The sequence below is a fragment of the Carcharhinus amblyrhynchos genome, chromosome 32 (genome assembly GCF_965287045.1).
Source record: "Carcharhinus amblyrhynchos chromosome 32, sCarAmb.v2.hapA, whole genome shotgun sequence".
In the NCBI taxonomy this organism is placed as follows: domain Eukaryota; kingdom Metazoa; phylum Chordata; class Chondrichthyes; order Carcharhiniformes; family Carcharhinidae; genus Carcharhinus; species Carcharhinus amblyrhynchos.
The window spans coordinates 22247538-22272273 of record NC_137355.1 but is presented as its reverse complement, the minus strand read 5'-3'; the positions used below and the strand labels follow the sequence as shown (position 1 = coordinate 22272273).

General features: G+C 45.8%; 1 protein-coding gene across 2 annotated transcripts in view; it reads left to right on the top strand.

Moving 5' to 3' along the window:
• The first annotated feature begins 12157 nt into the window (after positions 1-12157).
• LOC145360829 (sorting nexin-1-like) overlaps positions 12158-24736 on the top strand; it is a 43563-nt gene continuing 30984 nt past the window's right edge. The window contains exon 1 of one of the 2 annotated variants that reach the window (XM_080216318.1): positions 12158-12253. In XM_080216318.1, coding sequence (XP_080072444.1) covers positions 12170-12253 — 84 coding nt within the window. In that variant the 5' untranslated portion in view covers positions 12158-12169. Of the gene's footprint in view, positions 12260-24736 lie in introns of both variants that reach the window. The other variant, XM_080216317.1, reaches the window with a different exon arrangement.

Genomic DNA, 24736 nt, shown 5'->3' with positions numbered 1-24736 from the left:
GGGAGGAGGCCATTCAGCCTGTTCAATGTCATCCTAGCTGACCTGAGGAGCCATGATGTGGAGATACTGGCGTTGGACTGGGGTGGCACAGTAAGAAGTCTCACAACACCAGGTTAAAGTCCAACAGGTTTATTTGGTAGCACAAGCTTTCGAAATGTCGCTCCTTCTTCACTCACCTAAAATAAACCTGTTGGACTTTAACCTGGTATTGTGAGACTTCTTACCTGAGGGGGGACAGTTGTCGGTAATGCTCAGGACTTTTAATTCTTTCGTGGGTCATGGGCGTCACTGGCTGGCCAGCATTTATTGCCCATCCCTAGTTGTCCTTGAAGGGCAGTTGAGAGTCAACCACATTGCACTCTGGAGCATTTTCCTCTTCGGTTTGTTATTTTTAAAGAATGTGTCACAGTTTTTATGGCAGTGTGAGAAATAATATCATCTCCATCTAATGTTTATCTTAAGCAATGGAAATGGTGCTTAGAACAAATTGTGAGGATGGAAATATCCACCGCCCCTATTTTTGGAAGAAAACAGCAATATCACACTGAAAATTATAAACATTTCCTCTTTTTTTTTGCAAAACACTGGGTCAGATAATCATCCGTTCCTTTTCATCCCAGATCATCATCACATCAGAAAAACGATTGTGTTTAGATCAAATTGAGGTATATAGGATAATAAAAGGCATGGATAAATAGAGGTCATAGAGGTTTACAGCATGGAAACAGGCCCTTTGGCCCAACTTGCCTATGCCATTTTTTTTTAAATCCCTAAGCTAGTCCCAGTTGCTCACATTTGGCCCATATCCTTGTATACCCATCTACCCATGCAACCGTCTAAACGTTTTTTAAAAAGACAGAATTGTACCCACCTGTACTACTATTTCTGGCAGCTTGTTCCAGACACTCACCAGCCTCTGCATGAAAAAATTACCCCTCTGGACACTTTTGCATCTCTCCCCTCTCACCTTAAATCCACGCCCTCGAGTTTTAATTCCCCTACCTTTGGGAAATGATATTGACTATCTAACTGATCAGTGCCCCTCATTGTTTTATAGACCTCTATAAGATCATCTCTCAGCCCTCTGTGCTCCAGTCTATCCAGCCTCGCCTTATAACTCAAACCATCAAGTCCTAGTAGCATCCTAGTAAATCTTTTCTGCACTCTTTCTAGTTTAATAGTATAAAGTATTAATTAGGCGTGGAGCGGATGCTTCCTCTTGTGGGGCATTCTAGAACGAGAGGTCATAGTCTTAGGATAAGGAGTAACAAATTTAAAACAGAGTTGAAGAGAAACTACTTCTCCCAAAAGGATTGCGGATCTGTGAAATTTGCTACCCCAAAGGGGGAGTTAGGCAGATTTTTAATTGGCAATGGATTGAAGGGTCGGGGAGAAGGCAAGAAAATGGGGATGAGAGGCATATTAGCCATGATTGAATGGTGGAACAGACTCAATGGGCCAAATGGTCTAATCGTGCTCCTACATCTTATGAACTATTTTGTCTCTGTAAAGTTCTGCATTCTTGAAATTTTACACAAAAATTGTTGCTGAATTAAAAACATTATTAAGTGTTGGCAATGAATTGGAGTAACAGGAATCCAGCTGATTTGGAGTGTGATAAGTCACTCTGTGGCATTTGATCACAGTTCATCGATGGTTTAAAAATTGATGTAATTATCCGTAAGTTGCAAATTCTAGTAAAAGAAATCATATTTTTTACCAATTAAGTTCACGTGGGGGAGCAGAAATTGCAATAAATAATAACTCGAATCAATCGAATTCTACATTGCAAAATGCACCTGGATTAATAGGAATGTGAAAACCTATTATCATTCTCATCAATGGAATTCTCAAGCTATCAATAGTAGCTAGAATCTGGAGGCTGCGAGGTGAGAAAAGTCAGTTATAATTGAGTTCAATAGTTCTCTGTAGGAAATATGAAAATAACAATTAAAAGTGTTCCCCCTTGTGGGTGGCACAGTGCTGTCTCACAGTGCCATGGACACAGGTTCGATTCCCAGCTTGGGTCACTGTCTGTGTGGAGTTTGCACGTTTTACCCATGTAAGGGTGGTGAGGGATTGGAATGCCCTGCCTGCTGCAGTTGTAAATGCGCCTAGTTTGGGGGCGTTTAAGAGATCCGTGGATAGGTTTATGGATGGAAAGGGTTTGGTTTAGGTTAGAGGGTCATTGCTTTTTAACTGGTCGGCGCAACATCGTGGGCCGAAGGGCCTGTTCTGCGCTGTAATGTTCTATGTCTGACTGGGTTTCCTCTGGGTGCTCCAGTTTGCTTCCATACTCCAAAGATGTGTGGATTAGGTGCATTGGCCATGCTAAATTAGTGTCCTGGGATGTGTAGGTTAGAGGGATTAGCAAGATAAATATATGTGGGATTACAGGGATAGGGCCTGGGTAGGAATGTTGTCAGTGAAGACTCGATAGGCCGAATGGCCTCCTTCTGCACTCTAGGGATTCTATGAGAAAGGTCAGCTTAATATATGAAATTGTTATAGACGATAGCAAACTAATAAGACACAAATACGGAATAATTCTCAGAAATAGCAGCATTACAGAAAGGAAATGGGAGTCTCTACCTCTGAGTTGGAAGCTCCAGATTTGTTATAATTGTGTAGGGTGTTGGTGAGACCACAGCTGGAATATTGTGTCCAGTTTGGTCTCCTTATTTGAAGAAGGATGTGGTGGCATTGGAGCCAGTTCACAGGAGGTTCACCAGATTGATTCTGGGGATGAAAGGGCTGTCATATATATGGAACAGTTGAATAGCTTGGGTCTGAGTTCAGGAGAATGAGGGGGGAATCTGTTTGATGTATGTAAAATGCTAAAGGGGATTGATAAGGTGGACGTTGAACAGATGTTCCCTCCTTGTGGGACAGTGTAGAACAAGAGGTTTTAAATATAGGCTGGAATTTTACCACCACGCCCATCCCGGAATTGGAGCAGGCATGACTCGCAGAACAGAATTCTCCCTTGGCCTCGGGCAGGATTTTACAAACCTCACCCGAGCGAGGTCATTAAATCCCAGAGTGAGAGGAGGTAGGTTCAAAACTGGGATGAGAAACAATTTCTCTCAGAGGGTTATGAATCTGTGGAACTCACTGCCCCAGAGTACAGTGGAGGCAGAATAAATCAACTGATTCAAGAAAGAGATAGATATGCTTCTGATGAAAGGTGGAATTGAGGGCCATGGGGAGCAGGCAGGAAAGTGGAGTTGAGACCAGGATCAAACCAACCATGATCATGTTTAATGTTGGAGGAGGCTTAAAGGGCTGAACTGCCCACTCCTGCTCCTAATTCCGATGTTCAACTCCCACCTCAGGGCACAATGAGCACAGGTGTGTTCATTGCATGGCCAAACAGGTCAATTATCAGCCTGTAAATCCTTCCAATGTGCTGGGTGGCAGGCAATGAAGAATGGGAGAGTTTCCTGGCCCGCCACACTGCTGAAGGCAATGGCAAACCACTGCAATATTTTGCCAAGCGTAATCATGAAGCAATCCAATGGAAATCTATACTCACCCCAACTCTGTCTTTGAGCGTGGGTATGAGGAAGGAGGATAGAAACTGAAGGGGCTGAGCGAGAATTGAGAAAATAAAAGATGCTCACCCATCTGGTACAAAAACTCTCTCCCCACTAGGCCATTCGCTGCCTCATAGTCATCCTCATGGTGGATAATGTGGATATCGTGCAGCACCTCAGGATCTGTAAATCTGCAGTGTATTCAACACTGAAATTTCAGTGAGATTCACAGGGGTAGAAGAAGATTCCACTCCAAATTAGATGATGTATTTTCCATAACATACTCAGTTGTACTGGACATTGGATGGCAAAACTGGAGGCGCTACATTCATCAAGATTGTGGATTTGGCAGGAAGCTGAGAAGGTCCTGGTTAAAGCACTTTCCCCGCTGCTCGTGCTATAAATATACCTGTGTAGGAGTTAGACAAACTAATGGGCCAAGTCTGGAGTCATGCAGGAGCTCAGACTCAAAACAGCCTGGCCCTTCCTCACCCATAGGCACTAATTACAACTCTTTCATTTCATTCTTCAAATGTTAGAACTTGTGCTTTTCCACGCCATCCCGTCTCCAGTTAATTGGCTGCTTGTATCCACAGCAATTTTAAATGCTTTGTAAATGTTTTTCCGATGTTTGGCTGTGGGCATTTTCTGATGTAAAATTAGTTAACTGTTTTGTTTTAACAAGGAATGAAAGCACCATCTACTGGCAGCTCTGAAACACCTACCCACTAACGGACAGGTCAATGTCAGCGGCATCTACAGTGAAATGACAACTTGCATTTATATAGTGCCTCAAATAAAATAAGACATCCCTAGGTGCTTCATTGCAGCATTATAAAGTAAAATATAACATCAAGTCACATGAGGTATTAGGACAGCAAATAAAAGTTCTGTAGAAGGATCATATGGACTCGAAGCACTACCATGTTTCTCTCTCCACAGATGCTGCTGAGTTTATCCAGTATTTTCTGTTTTTATTAGGACAGCAAGTATGTTTTATGGAGTGTCTTACTGGGAGACAAAGAAAGGTGGAAAGGAAGTCAGCCCTGGCAGCTGAAGGCATGGCGAGTGGAGAGATTAAAATTGGGAATGTTCAAAAGGCCAGAAGCAGAAGGGTACAGGCATTTCAGAGGGCAGTAGAGCTGGAGGAGATATCTGGGATAGGATGGGGACAAGGCCATGAATGAATTTAAAAACAAGGGTGAGAATTTTAAGACTGAAGCAACACTGGGATAAGAGTTGATATAGGTCAGCAAGCATAAAGTTGATTGGTAACTAGGACATGGCACAAGTTAGGACACAAGCAGCAGTTTTGGATGACATTTATAGACGGTTGAATTAGGAGTGTGTTGGAACAGTCAAGTCTATAGGTAAACTTCACAGTTTCTCACTTCATAAATACTGCCTGACATGCCAAGTATTTCAATTTCCATAAATATGAGAAGTTGCCCTGGACAAGGGTCAATTATGTGGAGATGCCAGCGTTGGACTGGGGTAAACACAGTAAGAAGTCTCACAACACCTGGTTCAAGTCCAACAGGTTTATTTGGTAGTAAACGCCACTAGCTTTTGGAATGCTGCTCCTTCATCTGGTGAATGGGGAGTTCTGATCACAAACAGCATATATAAAGGCACACACTCAGTTTACAGAATACTGATTAGAATGTGAGTCTTTACACCTAATCAAGTCTTAAAGGTGCAGACAATGTGAGTGGGTATAGCATTAAGCATAGGTTAAAGGATGTGTATTGTCTCCAGACAGGACAGTAAGTGAGATGTTGCAAGCTCAGGCAAGTCATGGGGGTTACAGATAGTGTGACATGAACCCCAGATCCCGGTTTAGGCCGTCCTCATGTGTGCAGTACTTGGCTATAGTCTCTGCTCAGCGACTCTGCGCTGTCGTATGTCGTGAAGGCCGTCTTGGAGAATGCTTACCTGAAGATCAGAGGTTGAATGCCCACGACCGCTGAAATGTTTGCCAACAGGAAGGGAAGAGTCTTGCCTGGTGATTGTCGAGCGATGTTCATTCATCCGTTGTTGTAGCACCTGCAATGATCTCCCCAACGTACCATGCCTCGGGACATCCTTTCTTGCAGTGTATCAGGTAGACAACGTTGGCCAAGTTGCAAGAATATGTGCCGTGTACCTGGTGGATGGTATTCTCATGTGAGATGATGGTATCCATGTCGATGATCCAGCATGTCTTGCAGAGGTTGCTGTGGCAGGGTTGTGTGGTGTTGTGATCACTGTTCTCCTGAAGGCTGGGTAGTTTGCTACAGACAATGGTCTGTTTGAGGTTGTGCGGTTGTTTGAAGGCAAGAAGTGGGGATGGCCTTGGCAAGATGTTCGTCTTCATCAATGACATGCTGAAGACTCTGAAGAAGATGTCATTGCTTCTCTGCTCCGGGGAGATACTGGACGACGAAGGGTACTCTGTCCACCATGTCCCGTGTTTGTCTGCTGACGAGGTCGGTGCAGTTTTTCACTGTGGCGCTTCGGAACTGTCAATCGATGAGTCGAGCGCCATATCCTGTTCTTATGAGGGCATCTTTCAGTGTTTGGAGGTGTTTGTTGCGATCCTCCTCATCTGAGCAGATCCTGTGTATACAGAGGGCTTGTCATAGGGGATGGCTTCTTTAACGTGTTTAGGGTGGAAGCTGGAGAAGTGGAGCATCGTGCGGGTATCCGTGAACTTGCGTACAGTGAGTTACAAGGGTCAATTATGCAGGAATCTTTGTCTTTCTTTGTCCAACAGTGTTTCAGTTCATTTGAGGACTGTTCTCTAAATCCCCTATATAATATTTATCTTAATTTAGATAGGACTGGGTTTTTCTGTGTCCGGTCCTTGATTTGCCTTGTAGACACCGGCAAGGTGTGCAAAAGATTGTGGGTCATTACAACCTCTTCCACAGCTCGTTGCAGTCAGGCTTATGGACAATGGCAGAAGACTCAGTGCATCAGTGTCAGGTCCCAGGCTGGTGCTTTAGGAGATATTCATAAGCCACCAGTACCAAGGCCCAATGCTGAATCCAGGCAGGGGCAACAGGAGCATTGCCTTATCTTCTTTAAAAAGTCCAGTAATGATTTGTGATCAGTTACTGTGATGCAGTGTCTACCGTTGACTTATAGATGGGATTTTTTAACTGCAAACACAACTGCCAACCCCTCTTTCTCAATCTGGGAATACCTCTGTTCAGCATTTGAGAGAGTCCTAGATGAGTTCAGTAGAGTCTTCTGTTCCATCTTTCCAGCAATATGCCTGTACCATCACAGCCCAGTAAGAGGAGGAATCACATGTCAAGATAAGGTCCTTTTTGGGGTCAAAATGGGCCAGTAAATTAGAGGGCAAAAGTTGCTGTTTAACTCTATTGAAAGTCTCCAGCTGGGTATCCCCCAAGACCACCTTGGATGTTTCCTCCATAGGTCATGCAGGGGATCAGCAAAGAAGGTAAATTAGGAATAAACTTCCATTGTAATTCACTAACCCCACGAAGAATTCCAATTCCATGGGATTCCTTGGAGGTATCCTCCACCAGATGAAGACCCTTGCCATCCACCCAATAGCCCCGATAGGCACTTGCTTTAAAAACACATTTTTCCCTTTTCAGGTATACCTGACTTCCAGAAATTTCAGTAAGGTTCCAGGTTTGCTAGGTGTTCGCATTCTGAAGTTCCTGTGGCCAAAACATCATCCAGGTACACAGTTACCTGAGGTAATCTTTGGAGTAGGTTCTCTAAGAACCATTGAAAAATGGCGCATGCAGACAAGACTCTGAAGGTCAGGCGAGTGTTCTCGTATAGGCCTTAATGTATATTAATTGTCACATATTTTCAGGAAGGTTCATCCAATTCAAGCATGGCTCATGTCCAACTTTGAAAATGTTTGGCCCCAGTTAACCTGACAGGTTTGATCCAGGGCATGGGTAACTATCAAGTTTAGAAACCCTATTGACAGTAAACTTATCGTCTCCTCAAAGTTGGACCGAATTATCCGGCTCAAGGACAGGTGCAGCCCTATGTGGGTCTTAATGTGCGCAGCTTTTCCAGGTGTTCCAGTTCTGACTCTATCTTTTTCCAAAAGGGAACATGGAACTGGTCTCACTCTAAAATACTTATGCGTAGCATGGGGGTTAACATCAATTTTAGCTTTAGTTCCCCTTATTTTTCCATCCCTTCTTGGAAGATTTTGGGGTATTTATTGATAACTTCATACACTTCCCCTGTGCCCAGCCTGAAAAGCTGCAGCCAGTTCAGTCTGATGTGCTGGAGCCAATCTCTCTCCATAAGGCTCGGCCCTTGTCACCGTACAATGAGTGGAAGCTGACTGCTGTCTGTAAGTTACTAAGATCATCGTGATGCCCTTTATCTGCAATGGTTTCTGGTGTAGGTGGCCAGCTTGACCTTTGTGCTTTCTAAGTTCAGGAGCTGAATACCAGCCTGGAGGTGATTATAAGTCTGCTCCCCGATAACAGAGATGGCAGCCCCGTATCCACTTTCATTTTTAATGGTCATTTATTAACAAATGCACCACTATGGGAGCAACATTTGTGATAGAGATGCGATTTAATTCCATTGTCCCTGTTCCTGATGGTGGGCATATGTGTAAGGGATGATCTGGTACTCATCTTGGCTTTTTTTCAAAATAGCACGCAATTTGACTGTCCCTATATCTTTGCCTCAATTGTGGTCTTCGAAAGCACTTGCAGAAGACCACAATCCACTGTTTGGCATCTACAACCTTTTGGGATGTGATCCCTCGAAGTCTGAAGGCTGTCCCTCACTTTCCTTCACTGCCTGGTGATGTGATTCAGGCTGCATCACTGTAAGGGATTCTGAATTATTTTACCAATACCATCGCTCTCAGTTGAGGCTTGAACGCTGCAAGAGGCCTCTCCTTCCAGTTGGAGGACAGTGCTACCTGGCATTCCCTGTAGTTTCTGCGCTCCTTTCTCTGCATTGTCCAATGTTAGAGCTATCTCAATAGCCTTCTTTAGATCCAAATTGGACTGTCTCATTGTTAATTCCACAGACCAGTCTATCTGACAACATGTCATTAGAGGTGGCCCGAATTCACAGTGCTCTGTCAACTTTTGCAACCTGGGTCAGATATTCAGTGACCAATTCCCCAGGGGTTTGCTCTGCTGTGTTAAAGCAGTATGGCTGGAATATTATGGAAGGTTCTGGATCATAATAGCCTTTAACCAAATCCACCAATTTTGGAGCCGGGGCATCAGGGTAGATATTACACTGAAGGTCAGGATCCTGCATGCAGGATCACTTTCTGCTTCTCGTCACCCTCAATATTGTTGGCCAGAAAAAAGTAACACATGCACTCTGTGTATTGGGCCCAGTCTTCTTTGCTTGTACTGTAGGCTTCAAATTTACCAAAATGAGGCATGTTTTTTACTGGAAGTTTACTTGTTTCATTAGAATAGATGGTCCAAAGTGAAGAAAACAACTCAATTTAGTCTTTGTCGCCAGAGTAATAATCTTACCAAGGCCAGTCGTTTGTCACCAATCACCCTTTATTTACAGCATGTTCTGAACGTCATTCAGCAGCTACAGAGTGCAGGTCAGCCCCGAGTCTTCCAACTGCTGGTCTGGGACCAACTGGTTTCTAAAGCCCCCCACTGCTCCCTGAAGCTCCTTCCCTATTGGGCAAGCCTCCACTCACCTAATAGGGGAGAACATATTCTCCAAGACCCACTGGGAGATTTGCTAACGATCCCCCATGGCCACCATAACACAAGCCCTGGGGGATTCCACTCACTGCTTTTCTCTAATACCTTGGTCCTCTTTCAGGCTTTGGTAAAATAATTGAAGCTGTGGGCTAGGCACCTCAAAATGCAAACAACCCACCAAAAGGCTTTTCCTCAGAAGCCAGGGGTCATGCATTATTCCACATTCCTGCTGAATATCAAATCCTATTTCCCACTGGATCGTACAGTGGTAAATAATGGATGCACTCTAACTACTCTTGAAGCACCAATTGTGTGGAACATGTTTTTGAACAGAACAAGCATTCCTCCAACACTACTGGCACCATTTTCATAAAGTACTTTAAGAGTAGAATCATGAAAATACAATGCTGGATAAGTGAAACAATTTTTATTACTGCTTTCTAATATGTTATAAATGTTTTACGTCTCAGGTAATTATTTATGTTTAGGGTTTTCTCGATCACACATTTGTGGTTAGTCATTCTACAGTCCAGAAATTTCCAAAGTCCAGAACGGACTGAACAGGTTACAAGCGTACTTGTTATCAATTCTGGCAGCAAATATTAAGAATCTGTTTGTAATATTTCTGTGCGGTCATTCTCTTTCTCCTTCATGATTGTATTCTGCATTATTAATTAATTCCTGACCGCAATAACTGTGCTACAAAATACTTTGTTGGCACTTTGGGATGTTATGAGTTTGTGAATATTATAGAATCTCTACAGTTCAGTAGAAGATTATTTGGCCCATTGAGCCTGCACTGACAATAATTCCACCCAGGCCCTATCCTCATAATCCCATGTATTTCCCCACTAATCCCCCTGACCTTAAGGGGCAACTCAGCATGGCCAATCAACCTAACCTGCAGATCTTTGGAGTGTGGGAGGAAACCAGAGCATTCAGAGGCAACCCACGCAGACACGGGGAGAATGTGCAGACTCCACAGACAGTGACCCAAGCTGGGAGTTGAACCCAGGTCCCTGGCACTGTAAGGCAGCAGTACTAATACTGTGCCACCTTATGAGTCTTTCTTTCTCATGTAAATGTTATCACCTTGATTTGGCAATGTAAAACAATCCAGGTTATGTTAATGAGTAAAGGTGCGTAGATCTAATAGAAACATTAGAATTCATAGCTTTGACTTTCTCAAAGGACGAATATTGTCAAAGAATGAGAGGTATCAAAACAAAACTAATTTTCAGAATATAAGGCCAACTTTTATTGCCCTGACTTGTGGCTTGCTAGTCCAAAAAAGCCTCTTCCCTGATGAAGGGTCATTCAGACTTGAAATGCTGGCTCTATTCTCTCTCTCCACAAATGCTGTCAGACCTGCTGAGATTTTCTAGCATTTTCTGTTTTTGTTTCAGATTCCAGCATCCGCAGTAATTTGCCTTTAAAAGCCAACTGGCACCACATTGCTGTTGATCTGGAATCACGTATAGGACCATACAATCCCCACACTGCAGAAAGAGACCATTCAGCCCATCAGGCAGCACAGTGGTTAGCACTGCTGCCTCACAGCATTAGAGACCTGGGTTCAATTCCAGCTTTGAGTGACTGTCTGTGTGGAGTTTACATGTTCTCCTCGTATCTGCGTGGGTTTCCTCTGGGTGCTCTGGTTTCCTCCCACAGTCCAAAGATGTGTGAGTTAGGTTGATTGGCTGTGCTAAATTGCTCCTTAGTGTTAGGGGGTCTAGCTGGGTTACAGGGATAGGGCCTGGGTGGGATTGTTGTCAGGGCAGACTCAATGGGCCGAATGATCTCCTTCTGCAGTGTTGGGATTGTATTCTATGACTCGGCACTGACATTCCACCCAGGTCCTATCATTGTAACCCCAAACAGGGTTCAAGACAGCAGAGTCCTTTTCCTAAACAACATGAGTGAAGCAGACGTTTTTTTAAACAACAATCTGGGGTTTGGACAATCAGTGGGGCAGCACGGTGACACAGTGGTTAGCACTGCTGCCTCACGGCACCAGAGACCCAGGTTCAATTCCCAGCTCAGGTCACTGTCTGTGTGGAGTCTGCATGTTCTCCCCATGTCTGCGTGGGTTTCCTCCCATGGTCTGAAAGACGTGCTGGTTAGGTGTATTGGCTATGCTAAATTCTCTCTCAGGGACAGGGAACAGGTACCAAAGTGTGGCGACGAAGGGATTTTCACAGTAACTTCATTGCAGTGTTAATGCAAGCCTTACTTGTGACAGTAATATAAATAAGACGGATTCTACATGTTTGAGGGACAGCAATTACGATTGTCAAACTCTGATGGTGGGATATGAAACAAATGTTCAATATCCAGAAACCCAAACCCCTGCCACACCATCGACCAATTCCCAGCGCACACAACAGAATGGGATTCTAATCAGGCCGTGTTATTAATGAGGTTTATGAAGCAAGTTCATGTCATACACTCAGATGTAGATTAGAAATAAAGTCCCAATTGGATTGTAAACAGTATTTGGTGATGAGGACTGAGCAGAGAGAGGATTCACCCCCCGGGGACAGTTTACCTCAGAGAGTCAGTCAGAAACCACACCTTCCCACCTGTCCGCCGCCTCGGGGAACAATAAAGTCCTGTTGAGGGGCGTGGCCTGGCCCCGGGGCGGGGGCGGGCCCAGGGTCACAATAAAGTTTTATTGAGGGGCCGGGCGAAGGGCCTGGGGCGTGGCTAGGCCGCTGGGGTGGGACTGAGGGCGGGGCCAGGCCGCTGGGGTGGGACTGAGGGCGGGGCCAGACCATGGGGCGGGGAAGGGGGTGTGGCCAGGCCGCTAGGGTGGGGCAGAGGGCGAGGCTTGGGCTGGCCCAGGGAGGGGAACAATAAAGTTTTATTGAGTGACGGGGTTGCGCTGTGAGGGGCGGGGTCTGTCTGCGTGGTGTGGAACAATAAAGTTTTGTTGTGGTTGTCAGGCACAAGATGGCGGATGAGCTGCGGCCGCCCCTGATTTTGGAGCCCGATTGTGAGGGGGACGGGGAGGGAGAGGACATCTTCACCGGCAGTGTGAGTGTATGTGTGCGCCCTGCAGCCCCGGCAAGTCCCGGGGAGAAGGAGCTGGGGGGGGGGAGTGAAATGTTAGGATGAAGAGGGGTTGGAAAGGAGTGAGGCTTCCCCCTGGGTGAGGAGGAGAGCGTAGTGCGGGAGGGCCACCCACCCCCTAGAAGAGGGGTAAGGTACAGAGATAGTGGGGGGGTACAGAGATAGTGGGGGGGGGGTGCAGAGATTCGGGGGGGGGGTGGGGGCTGCAGGGATACTGTGAGGGGGGGCTGCAGGGATACTGTGAGGGGGGGAGCGGGGGGGCTGCAGGGATACTGTGAGGGGGGGAGCAGGGGGGGCTGCAGGGATACTGTGAGGGGGGAGCAGGGGGGGCTGCAGGGATACTGTGAGGGGGGGAGCGGGGGGGCTGCAGGGATACTGTGAGGGGGGGAGCAGGGGGGGCTGCAGGGATACTGTGAGGGGGGAGCAGGGGGGGCTGCAGGGATACTGTGAGGGGGGAGCAGGGGGGGCTGCAGGGATACTGTGAGGGGGGAGCAGGGGGGCTGCAGGGATACTGTGAGGGGGGAGCAGGGGGGGCTGCAGGGATACTGTGAGGGGGGAGCAGGGGGGGCTGCAGGGATACTGTGAGGGGGGAGCAGGGGGGGCTGCAGGGATACTGTGAGGGGGGAGCAGGGGGGGCTGCAGGGATACTGTGAGGGGGGAGCAGGGGGGGCTGCAGGGATACTGTGAGGGGGGAGCAGGGGGGGCTGCAGGGATACTGTGAGGGGGGAGCAGGGGGGGCTGCAGGGATACTGTGAGGGGGGAGCAGGGGGGGCTGCAGGGATACTGTGAGGGGGGAGCAGGGGGGGCTGCAGGGATACTGTGAGGGGGGAGCAGGGGGGGCTGCAGGGATACTGTGAGGGGGGGAGCAGGGGGGGCTGCAGGGATACTGAGAGGGGGGAGCGGGGGGGCTGCAGGGATACTGTGAGGGGGGGCTGTAGGGATACTTGTGACAATAAGAAATAAACTTTATACTATCCTTCTGATGTGACACTGAAGTGGGCATGAGTGAGCAGTGAATATTGCTATCAAGATGGGCACAATCAAGTGGTTTACTTTACCTGTCCCTCAACTCTTGCCTGTCCTAGTAGGTGGGTGCTAGAGATCAGAAGGAGGAGAGCGAACAGCCAGTTGTTGTGGTACATGTTGGTATAAATGACATGGGTTAAAAAATGAGGGATGAGGTCCTAAAAGCAAAATATAAGAACTGGAAGCAAGTTGTAAAGTAGGACCTCAAAGGTACATATTTCAGGATTGCTAGGAGTGCCATATACTAGTCAGTAGAAACAGCAGGGTATACAAGATGAATATGTGGCTGAAAGGATGGTGTGAGGGGGGAGGGTTTCAAATTCCCGGGGTATTGGGATCTATTCTGGGGGAAGGTGGGACCTGTACAAACTGGACTGGTTATACCTGGGCAACATCGGGAGTGATCCTTTTGGGGTTACTTGTTTGAGGAGGGTTAAACTAATGTGGCAGGGGATGGGAATGTATAAGGATTCAGAGTGAGGGAATCAAGAACAAGAGGAAAAGACAGAAAGGAGAATAAGAAAAATGATACAGAATTCAAGGATGAGAATCATAGAATCCCTACAGTGCAGAAGGCCATTTGGTCCATTGCGCCCGCACCTAGCAATCCCAGTAAGAAGTCTCTCAATACCAGGTTAAAGTCCAATAGGTTTATTTGGTAGCAAACACCCCGAACTTTCAGAGCACTGCTCCTTCGTCAGGTAAGTGGGAGTTCTGTTCACAAACAGGGCATATAAAGACACAAACTCAATTTACAGAATAATGATTAGAATGCGCATCTTCACAGATAATCAAGTCTTAAAGGTAAAGACAATGTGAGTGGAGAGAGTGTTAAGCACAGATTAGAGATGTATATTGTCTCCAGACAGGACAGTTAAAGTGATAATCCCACCCAGGCCCTACCCCACGTATTTACCCTGCTAATCCCCCTGACACTAAGGGACAATTTAGCATGGCCAAGTCACCTAACCCCAACATCTTTGGAATGTGGGAGGAAACCGGAGCACCTGGAGGAAACCCACACAGAAGGTGACCAACCCGAGAATCGAACTCGGGTTCCTGGTGAGGCTGCAGTGCTAGCCACTATACCACCGTGCTGCCCTGAGACTTAAGGTTTTGTACCTGAATGCTCTGAGCATTCGAAATAAAATGGTTAAATTAGTTGCACAGATAACTGTGGTGGTATGGTATAGTTGGGATTACCGAGATCTGGCTCCAAGGTGACCAAGGATGGAAACTAAACATTGATGGTTATTTGCTGTTTAGGAAGAACAGACAGAAAGGAAATGATGGTATGAGGGATGAATTGGCCATGATGGACTGGGAAACTGAAAGGGAAGAAAGTGGACAGGCAATGGGAGGCATTCAAGGAATGAATAGGTGAACTCCAGAAGTTGTTTTTCCTGTTTGGCACAAGTGGTAAGGGAACTTTGGTCAAACCGTGGCTTACAAGAGAAATTAGAGATAGTATTAGATTCAAAGCAGAAGCATACAAAGCAAGAAAAAGCAATAGGCCTGAGGATTGGGAGGAGTTTAAAATTCAGCAAAGGAGGACCAAGGGATTGATTAAGAAGGGAAAAAGAGTATGAAAGTAAGCTAGCAGGGAACATAAAAATTTATTGTAAAAGTTTCTATTGGAATATAAAGAGAAAAGGATTGACAAAAACCATGTAGACTCCTACAGTCAAACAGGGAAATTCATAATGGTGAGTAAAGAAATGGCTGAGAAACTAAATTTGTACTTTGCTTCTGTCTTCATGCACCAGAAGTTCTGAGTGAAACCACGTTTTAGTGAGAAGGAAATCAGTAGTAGTAGAGATATGGTTTTGGGGAAATTGGTGGCATTAAAGGTGGGTAAATCTCCAGGGCCTGATGATCTTACTGCTAGAGTAGTTAATGAAGGGTTCATAGAAATATTTGATTCATGGACTCTGGATTGCTATTCAAAAAGGGAGATAGAGTGAAAATGGGGAACTATAGAGCAGTGAATCTAACGTCAGTAATGGGGAAGTTGCTCGAGTCCATTATCAAGGATTTCAAAGCACAGCATTTGGAAGGCAATGGTGTAATCAGGCAAAGTCAGTATGGATTTACAAAAGGGAAATCATGCTTGACAAATCTACTGGAATTCTTTGAGGCTGTAACCTGTAGAGTTGACCATGGAGAACCAGTGGATGTGAGCGAAGACCAGTACAGCACAGGGACAGGCCCTTCGGCCTCCCAAGCCTACACTGATCATGTTGTCCTATCTAAACTAACCGCTCATATCTCTCTATTCCCCGGCTATCAATGTGCCTATCCAGGTAAGTCTTAAATGTCGCTAACATATCTGCCTCAACCACCTCATTTGGCAGTGCATTCCAGGATACCCTCTGTGTAAAACAAAAACTTACCCCACACACCTCCACTGAACCTTCCCCACCCCATCCCTTGAACTTGTGGTTTATTGAGACTTTCAGAAGGCTTTTGACAAGGTCTCACATTGAACTATGTAAAGTTAAAACAAGTGGGATTGCAGGTAGTGTCTTGAGATAGATAGGAAGCAATGTTGGAATAAATGGGTCTTTTTCCGACAGTGACTAGTGGGGTACCGCAGGGATCTGTGCTTGAACGCCAACTGTTCACATTATGTACTCATGATTTGGAAGTGGGAAGTAAATGTATTATCTTCAAATTTGCAAATTATATGAAATTGAGTTGGGGGGGAGCTGTGAGGAGGATGCAGAGACATTACAGTGGGCACATGCATGGCAGAAGCAGTATAATGTTAAATATGAAGTTATCCAGTTCTGTAGCAAAAATAGGGCAGGTTATTATTTGAATGGGTGTAAATTGAGAGCATTGGATACTCAAGACCTTGGTGTGCTCGAGTATCAGTCACTGAAAGTAAGTGCACAGGTGTAAGGATAATGTTCTGGGGAAACTGAAAGGTCTGAAGGTGGATAAATCACCTGGACTGGATGGACTACACCCCAGGGTTCTAAAAGCGAAAGCTGAGAAAATTGTGAAGGCATTGGTGGTGATCTTTCAGGAATCACTGGAGGCAGGGAGGGTACTAGAGGACTGGAAAGTAGTTAATGTAACACTGCTGTTTAAGAAGAGAGGAAGGCAGCAGACAGGAAATTATAGGCTGCTTAGCCTGAATTCAGTCATTGGCAAGATTTTAGAGTCCATTATTAAAGATGAGATCGCAGACTACTTGGAAGTGTGTGATAAAATAGGACTGAGTCAGCACAGCTTTGTCAAGGGGCGGTCATATCTGACAAATCTGCTAGAGCTCTTTGAGGAGGTAACAGGGGAGTTAGATAAAGGAGAGCCAGTCAATGTGATTTATTTAGATTTCCAGAAGGCCTTTGACAAGACGCTGCATAGGAGACTGTTAAATAAGGTTAGAGCCCATGGTGTTAAGGGTAAGATCCTGGCATGGATAGAGGGTTGGTTGACTGGCAGAAGGCAGAAAGTGGGGATAAAGGAGTCTTTTTCAGGATGGCAGCCAGTGACTAACAGTGTGTCTCGGGGATCATTGCTGGGGCCACAACTTTTCACAATATACATTAACAAGTTGGAGGAAGGAACTGAAGGCACTGTTGATAAGTTTGCAGATGATATAAAGATATGTAGAGGGACATAAGAACATAAGAAATAGGAGCAGGAGTAGGCCATCTAGCCCTTCGAGCCTGCCCCGCCATTCAATAAGATCATGGCTGATCTGTCGTGGCTCAGTTCAACTTTCCCGCCCTCTCCCCATAACCCTTAATCCCCTCTCTTATCAAGAACCCATCAACCCGCTTCTTAAAAATATTTAGCGAGGCAGCCTCCACCACTTCAACGGGCAGAGAATTCCAGAGATTCACCACCCTTTGAGTGAAGAAGTTCCTCCTCAACTCCGTTCTAAACCGCCCCCCCTTTATCTTGAGGCTGTGCCCCCTAGTCCTACTGTCTTTTTTGAGCGGGAAGAGTCTCTCCACCTCTATCCTATCCATCCCATTCATCATCTTATACGTCTCAATGAGATCTCCCCGCATTCTTCTAAACTCTAACGAGTATAAGCCTAGTTTATTCAGCCTCTCCTCATAGCTCAACCCCCTCAACTCCGGTATCAGCCTAGTAAACCTCCTCTGCACTCCCTCCAGGGCCAAAATATCCTTGCGCAGGTGCGGCGCCCAAAACTGCACACAGTACTCCAGCTGCGGCCTCACCAATGCCCTATACAGCTGCAGCAAGACCTCCCTACTTTTATATTCAATCCCCCTCGCTATGAAGGCCAGCATCCCATTCGCCTTCCTGACCACCTGCTGCACCTGCAAGCTGGGTTTTTGCGACTCATGCACAAGGACCCCGAGGCCCCTCTGCACCGTCGCCTGCTGCAGTTTTTCGCCACGTAAGTAATAGTCCTTCCTACCATTCTTCCTACCAAAGTGGATCACCTCACACTTGCCAACATTAAATTCCATTTGCCATTTCCTGGCCCATTCGCCCAGCCTATCTAGATCCTTCTGCAGACTCTCCACACCCTCCGCACAATTTGGACAGGTAGTATTGAGGAAGCAGGGGGGCTGCAGAAGGACTTGGACAGGTTAGGAGAGTGGGCACAGAAGTGGCAAATGGAATACAATGTGGAAAGTGTGAGATTATGCACTTTGGAAGGAGGAATGGAGGCACAGACTATTTTCTAAATGGGAAAATGCTTTGGAAATCAAACACAAAGGGACTTAGAGTCCTCGTTCAAGATTCTCTTAAGGTTAAGTCAGCAGTTAGGAAGGCAAATGCAATGTTAGTATTCATGTCGAGAGGGTTAGAATACAAGAGCAGGGTTGTATTTCTGAGGTTGTATAAGGCTCTGGTCAGACCTCATTTCGAGTACTGTGAGCAGTTTTTGACCCCATGTTTAAGGAAGGATGTGCTGACCTTGGAAAGGGTCCAGAGAGAGTTCACAAAAATGATCCCTAGAATTAAGAGCTGGTTGGATGAGGAATGGCTGAGGACTCTAGATCTGTACTAGTTGGCATTTAGAAGGATAACGGGGCGGTGGAATCTTATTGAAACTTACAGGATACTGCGAGGCCTGGATAGAGTTGATGTGAAGATGTTTCCAATCATAGGAAAAACTAAACTATGTTTCCAATCATAGGAAGCTGAAAGGCCTTCTGGAAATCTAAATAACTACTTTCCAGTCCTCTAGTACCCTCCCTGCCTCCAGTGATTCCTGAAAGATCACCACCAACGCCTTCACAACCTCAGGCTAAAGGCATGATCCTTTCAGACAGAGATGAGGAGGAATTTCTTCAGCTAGAGAGTGATGAATCTGTGGAACACTTTGCCACAGAAGGCTGTAGAGGCCAGGTCATTGAGTGTCTTTAACACAGGTTCTTGATTAATAAGGGGATCAGGAGTTATGGTTAAAAAGGCAGGAGAATGGGGATGAGAAAAATGCCAGCCATGATTGAATGGTGGAGCAGACTCGATGGGCTGAGTGGCCTAATTCTGCTCCTATGTCTTATGGTCTTATAGGTACAGCAGACAGTAAAGAAGGCAAATGTATATTGCCCTCCATAGTGAGAGAATTTAAGTATCGGGATAGAGATATTTTACTGCAATTGTATAGGGTGTTGGTGAGGCCACGCCTGGAGTATTGTGTGCAGTTTTGCTGCCCTTGTCTAAGGGAGGATATCCTTGGTATGGAGGGAGTACAGTGAAGGTTTACCAGGCTGATTCCTGGGATGGCAGGTCTGTCACATGAGGAGAGGCTAAGTCAGTTAAGATTATATTCACTGGAGTTTAGAAGAATGAGAGGTGATCTCGTAAAAACTTATAAAATTCTAACAGGGTATATTCTGAAAGAATGTTCCCAATAGTGGGCAAGTCCAGAAATAGGTGCTGTAGTTTTGAGGATAAAGGATAAATCTTTTAGAACTGAGATGAGGAAAAATTTCTTCACCCAGAGGATGTTGAATGTGTGGAATTCACTACCACAGAATGTAGTTGAAGCCAAAACGTTGTCAGATTTCAAGAAGAAATTAGATATAGCTCTAGGGGCTAAAGGGATCATGGAATATGGGGTGGGAGCGGGGCTCAGGATATTGAATTCAATGGTCAGCCATGGACCTTTTGCAGAATTTAAGGATTGTTGGAAGATTACTACCATCCACTATCTCTGCTGCAACTTTCTTTACCATTCTAGGATGCAACCTATCAGGTCTTAGCGGCCTTCAGCCCAATAGCTTAGAGTTACGAATAGTAGGTAAGAAAGGAAGGAAGGCAAAATGAAAGCTATTGGCAGCCATCTTACTTGCATACATGACATCCATTATAACCTCTTGTTTTTAAATCAGTCAGTGCTACACCAATCTTTTGGTTTGATTTTTATTATTGTCTGCACTGACTCTCCAATAGAGCATTTTATCCAGGCCCTATTCCCACATATTTGCCCTGCTAATCCCACTACCTACATCTTTTTGATTTATTATTGTCAGATGTATTGGTAGACAGTGAAAAGTATTGTTTCTTGCTTGCTATACAGAAAAGCATACCGTTCATAGAGAAGGAAAGGAGAGTGTGTGGAATAGTGTTACAGTCATAGCATGGTTGTAGGGAAAGATCAACTTAATGCCCGGTAGATCAATTCAAAAGTTTGATGGCAGCAGGGAAGGAGCTGTTCTTGAATCGTTTGATACGTGGTCTCAGACTTTTATATCTCTTTCGTGATGGAAGAAGGTGGAAGAGAGAATGTCCGAGATGCGTAGGGTCCTTAATTATGCTAGCTGCTTTGGCGAGACAGAGGGAAGTGTAGACAAGAGTCAGTGGATGGGAGACTGGTTTGTGTGATGGACTGGGCTACGTTCACAACCCTTTGTAGTTTTTTGCAGTCTTGGACAGAGCAGGAGTCATACCAAGCTGAGAGATATCTGAAAAGGATGCTTTCTATGGTGCATCTGTTTGAGAGTTGTAGCGGACATGCTAAATTTCTTTAGCCTCCTGAGAAAGTAGAGGCATTGGTGGGCCTCTGACAGGAGCTACCCAATCTAAATCAAAATTGAGCTAAAATAACATTGAAAGTTTCTGCCGCAAAGTTCACCGATGATCCATGTCTCTGGAAGTGCCTTAGAAACATAGAAAATAGAAGCAGGATGAGACCACTTGGCCCTTCAAGCCTGCTCTGCCATCCATGAGTGACACTCCAAAAGTTTGTGCTACCAAATAAACCTGTTGGACTTTAGCCTGGTGTTGTGAGACTCCTTACTGTGCCCATCCCAGTTCAACACCAGCATCTCCACATCATTCATTAGTGAACCAGCTGGGACTTTTAAGACAATTAATGATGATTTTATGGTTAACATTACTGACATAGCTTTCAATTCCAGATTTATTAATTCGACACCAGTGGGATTGGAACTTGTGATCCCAGGGCATTAGCCTGGGCCTCTGAATTACTGGTCCAGTGACATTATCACAATGCCCATTACCACATCCCCTCTTTCTCTCCCCGAGGCAGCTACTCTCACTACCTCAGAAACCTGTAACTTCTCCCATGTAACACTTGAATATTAGCTCCCTGCTTCTGGTGAATTTCTTTCACGGGATGTGGGTGTCGCTGGCTAGGGTAGCATTTATCACCCATTCTTAATTGCCCTTGAGGGGGCAGTGGTGAGCCACGTTGAGCTGCTGCAATCCATGTGGGGTAGGCACACCCTGTGTGCTGTTAGGTGGGGAGTTCCAGCATTTCTTTTGAACAGTTACTGTACAAGGAAGGGAATTTATGGGACAGGTGTTGGGCGTTGGGAGGAATATGTTCCTATTCCTCTTTTTTCAGTAGCAGCTGCTGGGCTAACTTTAGGCAAACCCCTGTGTTTACAAACAGTTAATTTGTCTTTTCAGGGAACCTGGGCACTGAGGTTGAAGTGACCTCCTTGTATTTCACACTCCAGGCTTCCCACTGTGGAAATGTGCATGAATTCTAATCCAGCTCTGTTATGTTTCACTTCCAATTGCAAAGGAGACCATATTGCAGGGTTTGGGTGTGTCTGGTAAAGTGGGGAGAGTAATTCTGCTTGTCAGAGCCTGCTGCTTGCACTAGAGTGTGGGTATGTCTAGATCAATTCAGAGGTTTCACCTTACTGAACTTGGTGTCAGTCGACTTGAAAGAGTCTTGAAGTTTAAACATGGCTGCTCAGGCCTCAGTCTTGTGGTTGGCTGCATATTTGGTTCCCTGGGAGAATGAGGCCTTCCTGTGTGATTTATATTTTAAAATAATCCAAAAACCATCTGTGTAATTGGAATTTTCTCTTTCTGTTCATTCAAAGCAAGTTCACAGCTGTGTTGGAAGGTTGGTAGGATTAAAGAAAATCCTAAGGCATTTTACTCCTATGTTAGAAATAAAAGGATGGTTAGAGGGAAGATTGGTCCTCTCAGGGACAGAGGAGGGGAACTATGCTTGGAGCCTGGGGGAATGGGGGAGATCCTGAATGAATACTTTGCGTCGGTATTCACGCAGGAGAGGGGCCTGATGTCTGGTGCTGTGCTTGAGGAGTTTGAGGATCCGTTGAGGGATATAGTCATCACGAGGGAAGAGGTGTTGGGACTTTTAGACAGTATAAAGACGGATAAATCTCCGGGGCCTGATGGCATCTATCCCAGGCTGTTAAGGGAGGTGAGGGATGAAATTGCTGGGCCTCTGACGCAAATCTTTGTCTCTTCTTTGGACACAGGTGAGGTCCCAGAGGATTGGCGCATTGCAAATGTAGTACCGTTGTTTAAGAAGGGTCAGAGGGATAACCCAGGGAATTATAGGCCGGTGAGCTTGACTTCAGTTATAGGCAAGCTAATGGAGAGGATCCTCAAGGATAGGATGTATGAACATCTGGAGCGCTGCAATCTGATCAGGGATACGCAGCATGGCTTCGTTACAGGGAGGTCGTGCCTTACGAATCTAGTGGAATTTTTTGAAGAGGTGACAAAAACGGTTGACGAAGGACAAGCCGTTGATGTCGTCTATATGGATTTCAGTAAGGCGTTTGACAAGGTCCCTCATGGTAGGCTGATAGAAAAGGTGAAGGCTCATGGGATACAAGGCCAGGTATGTAGATGGGTGGAGAACTGGCTTGGGAGGAGGAGACAGCGAGTAGTAGTGGAAGGCTCCTTTTCCAATTGGAGGTCTGTCACCAGTGGTGTGCCGCAGGGCTCGGTACTTGGACCTCTTCTATTTGTGGTATATATTAATGACTTGGAAGAGGGGGTAGGTGGTGTGATCAGCAAATTTGCTGATGACACTAAGATGGTTGGATTGGCGGGTACTGAGGAGCAGTGCCTGGCAATGCAACAGGACATAGACAGGCTGGTAGATTGGGCAGATAGATGGCAAATGGAATTTAATCCGGAGAAATGCGAGGTGATGCACTTTGGCCGGAATAATGTGGAGGGGAGTTATACGATAAAAGGTAGAACTATCCGGAGTATAGATACGCAGAGAGACCTGGGGGTGCAAGTGCACAAGTCCCTGAAGGTGTCGGTGCAGGTGCAGAATGTGATGAGGAAAGCGTATGGTATGTTAGCCTTCATAGGAAGAGGTATAGAATATAAGAGTAGGAGTCTGATGTTGCAGTTGTATAGAACGTTGGTTAGGCCTCACTTGGAGTACTGCGTCCAGTTCTGGTCGCCGTACTACCGGAAGGATGTAGAGATCCTGGAGAGAGTGCAGAGGAGATTTACCAGGATGTTGCCTGGTATGGAAGGGCTGTCTTACGAGGAAAGATTGAATGAACTTGGGCTGTTTTCCCTTGAGAGACGTCGGCTGAGGGGGGATCTAATAGAGGTTTATAAGATTATGAAGGGGATAGATAGAGTAAATGGTGGTAAGCTTTTTCCGCTATTAGAAATGGATAGAACGAGGAGTCACGGGCTTAGGGTGAGGGGGGCTAGGTATAAGACAAATATTAGAGGGCAGTTTTTCACGCAAAGGGTAGTGGGGGTGTGGAATGCACTGCCGAGTAAGGTGGTGGAAGCAGGCACGCTAGGGTTGTTTAAGAGTCACTTAGACAGCCACATGAGCGGGCTACATATAGGGGGATATAGTAGGCCTTACTAAACATTGTAGGCTTGGGAATACGTTTTGCCTCAGGGATGTTAGTCTTTGCCTGTTTAATAATGAATTTTTTTTGTCTCCACAGGCATTTAAGTCCAGCAAGGGGCATGCATGCGGCAGGTTGTAGTGGGCTGCTCTTGGACGTTGCTTCGGGAGTTGCCTATTGCTTCATGTCGTTAGTGTGCTTAAACTGGACCATCTCGAGGGCAACATGACAGCTCAGAGACTATCTCTGTTACTGTGCGGACACATGGATTTGGGCCTGTGTCTGTGGGAGTTTGCACGTTCTCCCACGTGGTTGCGTGGGTTTCCTCCGGGTGCTCCGGTTTCCTCCCACATCCCCAAAGATGTGCTTTTAGGCTGATTGATTGGGTACTAAATTGTCCCTAAATTGGACCTCCCTGATCCTCGCACATTAGGCGTAGACTAAAATCATGAATAGGTCACTGAGACAGTGGGACGGCGGCGCGGGCTCGTTGGGCCGAAGGGCCTGTTTCCCGTGCTGTGTTGTTCTTTGTTCTTTGTTCTTTGCCACCAAGTTTATAGGTGACTATATAGTGCTGGCAATGACCACTTAACATTCCTCCTTGTTAAGTATGATCTGTGCAGATAGTTTGGGTTTTAATGGTAATTAAGACAACTGTGAACCTTGGTGGAATGTATGTAACTATAACATATCTTTAACTAATTTTAAAACTCTGTATACATTCCTTGTTTCTCTCTCCTTGCTGGAGTCAGGGTTTCATGGACAGTAGCCACACTCTGCTAACTTACCCAAATTGCCTTTCATTGGTGAGCTTTGCTGGTGATTGTTGAGATGTTTGACCACAGTGCATATCACAGCAGATCAAATCCTGTCTTCAATTCTGGGCAGCATAATTGGGGAGCATATCCGTCTTGGAGAGGGTGCACAGTATATTTCCTCTAGTGGTAGCAGAGATTGCTGATGCACTGGAGGTGCTGGGTTGTTCTCCTTGGAGCAGAGAAGGTTAAAAGGTGATGTGAGGTCTTTAAAGTTTTGAATGGCTTTGATCAAGTAATTAAAGAGAAAGTGCTTCTAATGGTAGGAAAATTGTTAGGGTACTCAGTGGAGTGAGGGGAGATGGGTTGGTGTACTCGGTGCAGGGGAACGAGGGGAGACGGGTTGGTGGACTTGGTATGTTGGAACGGGGGGAGGCGGGTTGGTGCACTCGGTGTAGTTAACTCTCTCCATGTGTCTCAAGGATGGTGTTAGGGTGCCTTAATCATGGCTCCCTCTGCTGCCAAGGGCAGAGTTATTGTGCGTTATTCTAACATTCCTATGGGTGTGTAGGCTTGTAGTGGGAATAGAGAGAGCCTAGATG